Source organism: Prosopis cineraria, unplaced genomic scaffold (genome assembly GCF_029017545.1).
Source record: "Prosopis cineraria cultivar Desert tree isolate PC_DT_omini unplaced genomic scaffold, ASM2901754v1 PC8, whole genome shotgun sequence".
Classification (NCBI taxonomy): Eukaryota; Viridiplantae; Streptophyta; class Magnoliopsida; order Fabales; family Fabaceae; genus Prosopis; species Prosopis cineraria.
Genome location: NW_026555339.1, coordinates 15,336,275 through 15,346,520, shown reverse-complemented (window position 1 = coordinate 15,346,520; position 10,246 = coordinate 15,336,275). Strand labels below are relative to the sequence as shown.

At 32.6% G+C, this 10,246-nt stretch overlaps 1 protein-coding gene across 2 annotated transcripts; it reads right to left on the bottom strand.

The window, feature by feature from the left end:
- Positions 1–211: 211 nt before the first annotated feature.
- Positions 212–4,161, bottom strand: LOC129317764 (prohibitin-3, mitochondrial). Of its 2 annotated transcripts, none has more exons than XM_054962133.1 (3): positions 3,533–4,161; positions 3,115–3,443; positions 212–619 (listed from the first exon to the last, which is right to left on the bottom strand). In XM_054962133.1, exons 1-2 carry the CDS (start codon positions 4,043–4,045, stop codon positions 3,120–3,122), a joined length of 837 nt encoding a protein of 278 aa, XP_054818108.1. In that variant the 5' UTR covers positions 4,046–4,161; the 3' UTR covers positions 212–619; positions 3,115–3,119. The 2 variants fall into 2 exon arrangements, with proteins under 2 accessions (XP_054818108.1, XP_054818106.1); XM_054962131.1 differs by lacking the exon at positions 212–619 and adding an exon at positions 675–893 and having other exon boundaries at positions 3,533–4,159.
- Between the last annotated feature and the right edge of the window lie 6,085 nt (positions 4,162–10,246).

The window sequence follows — 10,246 nt, the reverse complement described above, 5'->3', positions numbered from 1 at the left end:
TAACATCAATTTTGCATTGAACACAACCAAATTGAAAGGCAAAATTCTCGAGCCAGTGAGACTCTTTTGCTTAAACATGTTATGGGGGGTGATTGCGAGTTGCGAGCCCCTTTTAACATGCAAATTTCAGGCTTTAGCCAACTATTTTTAATTTTATTTTTATAACCGAAACCAAAATCTGGTACCACTAGACCCAGGGTCCTTGGGTAAGCTTTTGCCCACTTTGTTTCATTAAAAATAAAAAGAAGCAAAATCCACATTAATAGCAATATTTATTTACACCAAGCCCCACTACTTATAAAACAAGGATAAAAACTCACCTCCAGCCCTATAACAATGCATGTTTAGAGAAACTAATTGATAACCAAAAGCATTAAAGGCACGAATTATGTGAAAAAACTTTGAACAATTTCTTTCTTTCTTTCTCTCTTTTTTGAGTTACAAGGGCTACGATTAAACCGTGGAGAGAATTCAAAATTAGGTCCGATCAGATAACCAAAAACCTCTACATCCAGTAGGTGGGTCGTTAAGAATTCTAGTGTCCCAGCTATTGTGATCGGCCTGATGAGTAAGCCGGTCAGCACAGCAATTGATTCATCTGAGAACATGATCTATGTACCTATAAACAAGGCACAAAAGTAAATGCTCAAAAATATTCAAATTCATCTCCCAACTTAGGATCTATTTTGCATATGGTCATGGACTCATGGTTATAAAATTAAGAGAAAATATTCATCAAACATGAAATTGATATCCATTCCTAATTTTTGTTTAAACAAGATTAACAAGTTCAGATTCAGCCTACAAAATCACAGGCCAGCCAAAAAATGCTTTCAACAACGGACAACAAAAAAACAATTATCCAAGCTTGCCAAGAACCACATCATTGAACCCTGCAATTAGAGAGGAAATATATAAGGACTTGTAGCAAGCAAGAGTAATGGTTGCATCAACACTGCTGACTACTAAAAACTACCAAGGAGCAACAGAAATACTTTATAATGAATCTAATGATGATTTTTTTTTTAAATAATAATACCACTCCGATTATTAAGGAGTCTGGGATTTTTTTTTTTCCTTTCTATTTTCATATTTTTGGAGGGATGCAGATAACATAAAAATTTAACCTTGAATGAAACGGGTAATTAACCAGCATTGTTGTTGCCTACTTTAGACGTCATAACAAACGTTTCAAATATTACTAAAATAATAGTACAGTTGAATTAGAGAACATATGATCTTATTGTGCAGAGGATCAATGATATTTATAGAATTTGTTTGATAAAAAATATAGTTTTCAAGTTTCCCACTTGTGAGTGCACAGGCGTGAATGGGGAATTACAGAACAGGAGGCCACAAGTGCACTCTACACAGTAGAGGATCTGTGCTTGGTGAGTTGCGTGAAAAGATTCAGCAATACAACAACAATAATAATAACAACGACGACCACTTTTATTCTACCAAGTCACATTAGCTACTACCTCTTTTTATGTAGAAAAGATTTAGCCATAAAACAGACAAAAATCACACACTACAAATGATATGACAAAACACTGCAAATGTGTATTGCATATTAAAGTCAATAATAGACTTAAATTCATATAACGAGAACTTCAATCTCAATTGGCCGTACATGCAATTTTGCAAGCAAGCGCGCATGTATATGTAAGATGTTAACCTGCCAATCTATATCCTTCAGTGGTATGAAATTCAATGGACAAGACGTCCATGAATCAACAGAAAAGCCCATCTATAACTAGAAACCAAGCCATTTAAAATGTTACTGTTGAACAGGTAAAAGAACATGCAAACAAGAAATAATTTTACTTAAATTATAGCTTCATATGAAATCTGCATGTGCTATCTTTCACATATGTGAAATGGACACATGCACAACTGAAAATTGAATATGATCCTACTGATTGCAAATAAGAAAGCTAAAGCATGTGAAGAAAAAAAAACTCCAATTGCAACATCAACAACCCTTATCCTACTAAGTGAAATAAATTGCCATCAGACCCTAACAGCAACCAACTATTCAAAAAAATGCCAGCAGGTAAAAGAGACAAAAAACAAAAAAAGAAAAGAAAAAAGAAAAAAAAAAGCTATTGCCCAGCCCCAGTAATTCAAAGAAAGCATACAGTATTCCCTCCTCATTGAAATAGCAGTTTGATACAAAAGAAATATCAAATTCTGGTGACAAATGTTGATATTTAGTTTCTAGCTATCCGAATATCAGATATAATTTACCTAATAAAATAAATCACAAGAATAACAACCTATCATCTGAGGACTTCAAGATATATTCATTCATTTTTTATATTCAGTAAAGAAATATAATCCAACCTGGGCCCAAAAAAAAAAAAAAGAAATATAATCTAACATGCTTTAGAGTTCAAACTTCAAACAAAACAAAGACAACTTGGGTCTTTAAGCCACCTTAAAAATACATTTTTGCTAAGACAACTTGAGTCTTTAAGCTACCTCATGAAGCTAATGCTCTTTTGCGTCATCCTTAAATATAAGTTAATACACTACTGCTAGTATTTACACATGTCACATATTCCATGCATTTCCATCTTCCATCAATATAAGGCAATGATGGTATTAAGAATATTTTTTATCATGCCTTTACTTAAGAACAAGCAAAGTGTAAATCGATACTTGAAAGAATAGGCATTCAGATGTTACTAGTTATCTAATATACTCAGGGTCGTTTAGTCTATCTTTTGGAAAGAAAATTCCAGTAAAAGCTATGGAAGGGTCTGCTGTACGCTGGCTCTATCAACAAAACCAGATATCCGTGTCCATTAATGTAGGGGGCTCATTAATTAATACTTTAATATTTAAATTTAATTGGAAGGCTCAGAAATTCATCACAATATCTCAAATCGTTCATCCAGTATCTGTAACCAATCCTATCCTAGAGTACATTAATACCAGTTCATGCATGTTATAACCAGAAAATCGAAAATCAAGATGAAACGTAATAAATAACTAAGAAATCAAGGCCACAAAAGAGATAGGAAAAATTTGTGAATCAAGTAGAAATAGACAACCATGTACCAAATATAAAAGTCAAGCCAAAAATGAACCAATAACTAGGAAGCTTACCAGCATCATCGTGAAGGGTTAAGAGCCATGAGCAAGTTCTTCCCACCAGGAAGGTAGGCTACATTAGGCGACTTAGCCAAAGTGGAAGCCACCTCTCTGGATGCCTCAATCCTCCTAAGCTCAATCAGCCCCGTACCCGCAGCTGCCGTTGCATCTGAAATTAGCTTCGCAGATTCACTCTCTCCCTCAGCTCTAATAATGGCCGCTCTCCTTTCCTGCTCCGCCTTCATCACCACGAACTTGGACCTCTCTGCCTCTTGTTGAGCCACCTGCTTCTGCTCCACAGCCCTTGAAAATTCAGCACCATATGACAAATGCGTAATAGCGACCTGTGTAAATATCACACATTAACATGTGAATTGCATTCTTCGACTATATCAACCCAAACAGAATTTGGATAAAAATTAAATCATCATACATCATCAAGAACTATGTTGAAGTCCTTAGCTCGCCGGATCAAGCTCTCTCGAACGAGAGCTGAAACGTGAGGACGCTCCGTCAAAAGCTGATCCGCATTAAATTGAGCAACGACTGCTTTCAAGACTTCATTTCCAATTGAAGGAAGAACCTTCTCGTCGTACTCAAGACCAAGATTCTGGATAATCACTGGGAGGCGAGAGGTGTCGGGACGAGAGAGGACACGGAGGGTGAGGTTGACCATCTGCAGGTCCTTGGTTCCAGAGATGGAAGAGAAGGTGTGAGGGCGAGTGCGAATGTCGAAAATGTAAGGCTTCTGGACCCAAGGAATGAGGAAATGTGTTCCCTCGCCAACGGTTTCATCAAGAATTCCCCGGAAACGGTCAAAGAGTACGGCACGTTGGCCACCATCGACGGTGAAGAGGCTGGAGTTAAGGACGGTTGCGGCTGCGCCAAGACCGAAGGCGGCGCGTGCAATGTTCGTGAGGAATGAAACAGCGGCTTGGCTACCCATTCGAAGGAGATAGCTCTGATAGTGATGTTTGAAGAAGAAGAAGAAGAAGGTGTAGAAAAGGAAGAGAGAGGGTCTTCGCAAGTGTAAGAGGGTTTTACTTCGCCTTCGATTCGCAGCGAAATCCCAGTCCGGCTTGGAAGAGAGGGCAACATGTTTTTTTTTTTTGGGTCGGATGCTAAACCTTGCGTGGGCCTAAATGTCTGAATGCGTATATCTTATTGGGCCTTTGATTCTAGTTTGGATCCATTGCTTAGCTATTAGGGTGTGTTTCGTTGGGGACTCTCCTCCCTTCCCCTCCCCTCCTTTGATTAGAAGGAAGGGAGGAAAAATTTTTAAAATTTTCCTTTCCTTCCCCTCTAAAGCCTTCCCTCCAAATTGGGGGGAAACTCTCCTCTCCTTGAACCAAACATGTCCTTAAAAAATGCATTCTAGTTTTTACCAACTATGACTAGAGATGGGAATCAAGATGGACTGAGTCCTTATAGACCCCACCCTTAAGGGCTCAAGTTTTAAAGTCTGGTTATTCAAAATTAAATTTAATTTTAAAGCCTGGCTCTTATTTACAAGGCTCAGGGCTTGGCCTTTAAGCCCTCTTTCTCAAAAAAGTTTAACATTTTAATTTAAATAAAATATTTTAAAATTTAACCTAAAATAAATTAAAATCTCACATAAAATTTAAAATTTAAGATAAAAATTTTTAATTTTCATCAATGTAAATATAAATCCTCTTCGTCATCATTTTAAAAATAAAATATTATATTCCTTAATGTAGGTCCACTTGTTAAAGATAAAGGTGAAGATTTAATGTTAATTATCTCTGTAATTTTTTTTTCATTACCTGCAATAAATATTAATCAAATTATGTTATTGTCAATCAAACATATGTACGTGTGTGCATCCATATATATAAAATAACTTGGCTTATAGGGCTTGAAGGACCATCCGAGCTTGAGCTTCTTTTTACAGGACTTATCAGAACTAGGCCCTCAAGCCTGGTTAGTTTAAGAAAAATTTAATTTCTAAAGCCCAAACCCTTATTTCAATAGGGCCTCTAAGTTTAGCCTTTAAGCCCAACCCTTATACTCTAACTAGGGTTGGTTTCTATGGGAGATTTGTATGTGAAGCAAAAAATAAGGGCTAATCTTGATAAGATGCCTACTCCCTTTATTTAAAAATATAAGGCATTTTTAATCAAATCTCACCTCCAATAAAGTAGTTACTTACTTCAAACTAACTCTATCTTTTTCATATTTACTTATATTAAAATGTAAAATCATTATCAATAGGGATACTTTTGAAAAAAAGACAATGATTAAATTTAATTTCTAAAACCCAAACCCTGATTTCAATAAGACCTCTAAGTTTAGCCCTTTAAGCCTAACCCTTATACTCTACTAGGGCTGGTTTCTATGAGAGATTTATATGTGAAGCAAAAAATAAGGGCTAATCTTGATAAGATGCCTACTCCTTTTATTTAAAAATATAAAGTATTTTTAACTAAATCTCACCTCCAATAAAGTAGTTACTTACTTTCAAACTAATCCTATCTTTTTCATATTTACCTGTATTAAAATGTAAAGTCATTATTAATAGGGATACTTTTAAAAAAAGACAATGATTAAATCTCGAAAGACTAAAAATATTTTACATTTTTGAACATCCAACTCCTCAAAAAATGCCTTATATTTTTAAATGGAGGGAGTATTTAAATTCATTTTTATAAGAACTTAGATTTAAAAAAATAACATTTTTTAGGAAAATTGAGCTTTGAAACCCAGCCTTGATATGCCTTGAAAAAAAGACTCAGGCCTGGATGACCCGTTTAAGTTTGCTTTTATTTTACCCCTAAAATATAAAATATTTTTAATCTTTAAATTAACTTTAAAATTTAGAATATATGTTTATCCTTTAAAATTAAAAATTTTATTATTTATTTTTAAATTTTTGAACATTATAATTTATGTTATAAAAAATATAAAATATTATAATTCAAAACTTTTAACTTTTCAAAAATTTTAAAAAATAAAAAAAATTAATAAAACTGATTTATGGGGCTGACTTTAAGCCATGTAAATAAGAGTTGAATTTTTAAAAATAATTAATTTTGGAGTAATTGAATTTTATGAGCTTGAGCCCATATAAGGGAAGCCCATCAGAGCCAAGCCCATACGATATTGGGACATTTTCCTGCAGAGGAGCAATCCTTTACAAGAAGCAAGGATTCTTGAGTTCGTTTAAAATGAGCACGTGAAAGCCACTTGTGAAGAAACCAGACAAAAACACACACACATTCATTTCGTCAAGTTCTCTCCCCAAGCTCTCTGGTCTCTGCTGTTTCTAACTCAAATCGTAAAGTAGATGAAGTTTAAAAAAACATATTATTAAAAGCATTAAAAAGTATAATATTCGTTTACAAAGTAATCAAATAATCAAACTTCAAACTAGAAATCATGATATTAATTATTTCTTCTATCAAAAAGAGAAACAGTTGCTCCAATTCCACAGGATTGAAGAGTAGGTGAAAAAAGAAATTAACTCCAATTTGAAACGGTCTAGACCAAATCCATGCACGCTAATGTATTCAAGCTTTCTCTTTCTTTCACCAACTATATCATACTCACACAATACATTATTCAGCCTACATGGTAGCAAACATCAAATAATTCCCATTTGTGATTGTAAATCCAACAGAAATAGAACCCAACCCCAATAATTCTTCCAAATTGATTGCCTTGACCAAGAGCTTGATTCATGATCTACCAATACCCATATGGTAAAAATAAAATTCTTGAATAATGTATAACAAAGCATATTGACCCATCATTTGAACTTCCAGCTTTATTTCCCCACTTGAACATCTCCGTTTCAAAGTAGGCATGTTCATTATTATTCTTAAGGACTTCTTTTGGAAGTCTAAGAAACCTTGAAGTGCTACTCTAAAGGTTGAATGTTTCCATGCTTGGAGCAAAATTATGAATATTATTTTTAGAAATAGAGAAATGTGAACCTTCTAAGATTAAGTGAATATATCCCTTATGAAGTATAGGAGAGTGGGAATGGTTTCCCTGCTCATCATGTGCTCATCCCTTAGGATGAGATCTAGACAACCTACATCTCATCTCTGATCTTAGAGATGAGTAGGGAAACAGTTCTCATAAGAGAGTCACACATATCTTGTTCCAATGTTTTCCTTTGAATAATCCTCCACCTCTTGATTTCCAAACACCTTCTTTTGGCATGTAATGCACTTATAACTTAACAAGGTATACTCAACAAGAGTTATCTTGTATTGCTCTGAATCATCATCACATTCTAATACGAATTTCACCTGATGAGAGCCAGCAGGATTTTCTATCAAGTTTTGATTGGGAAGGGAATGCCCAAGCATGATTTTGTAATAGGATTGCAAATAAATAGTTGTCTTTCTGTTTATAGGTTTTGGCAGAGAAGGAATCCACTACTAGAGGTGAGGATTTTCGACTATGTTTGACAAAGAAACCGAAGAACATTTTCTGGAACCCCAGAATATTTCACCTCTCTTGGTAATGCATGTGGTTCGGTTTTGAATGATCGAAAACAGAAAGGATGTGGCTGAATAAAGAAGCAGAAATCATTCATAGTCATGTAATGCTGAGATTGCTTCAAGGCAAAGTATGTTTCTTGCGTCAACTGAGAGATGGACTTGGAATAAGACTTGAATTTGCATATTGATTTTGGTGGGAGCCAAGAAAGCATTGAATTTGCATATTGATTTTGGTGGGAGCCAAGAAAGCATTTCATACATCCTATCTTCTGTTAATTTCATTCTAATGCAAACAAAACAGTATCATATTAGAGATAAATATATAATCACGCAGATTATACGCACCGTAAAATCTATGAACAAAACGTTATCATTTTCAGACAGTCATTTTCCATTCCTAATACAAAATTATGGACAACAGTATTGTAGGTTTTGTTATAAAAAAACTCAAATGCATTCATAGGGAGATTATTTGTTTAATTTATATATATAAACACACATGATCAAATTAATTAAATAACATTCTTTATTTATGAATATCTAAAACTTCTACTTATTTCTGAGGACATAATTAAATATGCCATGTACAGAAATTAACTGTATAAGGAAGCCATTATTGTGCAGAATTTTGTGTTAATAGTGATGGAGGAGAATTAAAGATTATATACTAAATAAATATGAAACACGAACATGGACAAAACACATGACTTACTTGAGAGTATAAAATTCGCATTTCTTCACAATCCTGAAAATTCACCCGAAATCAACAACAGAGGATGGTTTTATATTATTATTTTTTATGTGGAGACGATAATTCTAAAAGAAGTCAGCAATAGCTAATGCTGATTTGGATCTTTTTAATTGTAGCCCTTATTGTAACCCTAAAAAATTGTAGCGCTAAATGATTTAGTTAATATTATTATTAAGGATAAGATTAGGCCAAACTTTATATTTTATATTTCAATTTCAAATTATGTTTCAAAACAAATAAAAGTAACTGATTTCTAATAAAAATAATAGTTTTCTTTAATTTTAAATGTTAGCAATAGTTGGCAAAATATAGTGTTAGGTTAAATCTATATTTTTTCTTCAAAAAGTCTATAATTTTTTCTTTATTTCATGTTTTTAATATATCCAATACTAATATTGTGGAAGAGAATCCAACGATTGAAAATTCTGGATGAATATTCATTAATTAAATTTCTTCTTGTCATATGTAAATTTTTAAAATTTTTTAATGATGTTGATCTTTTCCTATCTTATGCATTATGAATCCCACAGGCCATAGCCAATACGAGAATCTTAAAATGTAAACATGGACCTTGATTAGGACTTGATCCAAGAAGTGACTAACTTGCAAATTAATATTCTCAAAACTTGGAACATCATCATCATCATCAAACTCAGGACTCTTTAACCTCTTAGACTATCTAAAACTCAACTTGATCAACAGATTCATAATCAACCGGATCAATAACTCTCTGCTTTTTTGACCTGTAGGTAATAATGAACAAAAAAAATTGTCAAAATAATATGAAGGATATTATAAATAAATAATAATCCTGGAGAAGAAGTTTGGAGGGATAGAAGGAGTTTTATTAATTTTTCAGTTGGAGAAAGTTATGATAATGGTTGAGATACCTGAGAGAGAAAATTTAGAGATATATTAAAACAAAAGAGTTAAGATAATAATGAGAGAGAAAAACAAGAGATAAGAGGAAGTTATCTTGAAAGTATTAGAGATATCATTATTATATTAATAAAATAAAATATACTTTTTTATTATCAACTATAAATTATTATTATAAACAATATATTATCAATTATCATATTAGGTAAGACTTACATATTTATTCTTATATACTTATTATACTTTTATCAAATTAAATTAAAAAATGAATTTTAATTTGTTTCTAGTATTAATAATAATAATTTATTAACGAATAAATAATTTATAAATGATGTATATGTTTTGATTTAATTAAAAACAAGTACCTTAAATATATAAGACTATGTGCATACATTTTTTCTTATCATATTATAAATTGTTTTTATTTTAAAAAATAAAATAAAGTTTTCTATTTTAAAATTATCATATTATATTGTTATCCATTGGCGCAGTCGGTTGGGTTGAAATTATGGGATTGAGTCAAATGGATATTGAAGGTACATGTATTTCATATATAATAATTTATAAGTATTGTTGCCAACAATAGTTATCCGAGAACCACTCGCTGCCTAACAACTGCCTGAATTTATTGAAAGAAGAATATTAAACACAAAATAATAAACCTTCACTAGAAAGTAGAAAGTAAACACTATTACTAAAAATATAATTCTTTTACAAAGAAATCAAATAATCAAACTTCAGAAATCATGATATTGTTTCTTATCTCAAAGAGAAAGAGTTGTTGCACCAAGGCCACATGATTGAAGGGTAGGTGAAAAAGAAATGAAGTCCCATTTAACAATTTCAGATCCAAGCATGCTAATATGTTCGAGTTCAAGCTTCGTCTTCTTTCTTTCACCAACTAAATCATACTTATACACATTCGATATAGTAGCAAATATCAAAGAAGTGCCATTCATAATTGTAAATCCAGTAACAACAGAACGCAACCCCAATAATTCTTCCAAATTTATTGTTAAATACCTTGACCAAGAACTCGATTCATAAT

What these genes read in the sequence shown, in the direction of transcription:
- LOC129317764 (XM_054962133.1), bottom strand. Translation starts at nt 4,045, where the DNA reads ATGGGTAGCCAAGCCGCTGTTTCATTCCTCACGAACATTGCACGCGCC. An exon ending in TCAACATAGTTCTTGATGAT is followed by an intron (nt 3,444 to 3,532) that starts GTATGATGATTT and finishes ATATTTACACAG; the next exon opens with GTCGCTATTACGCATTTGTC.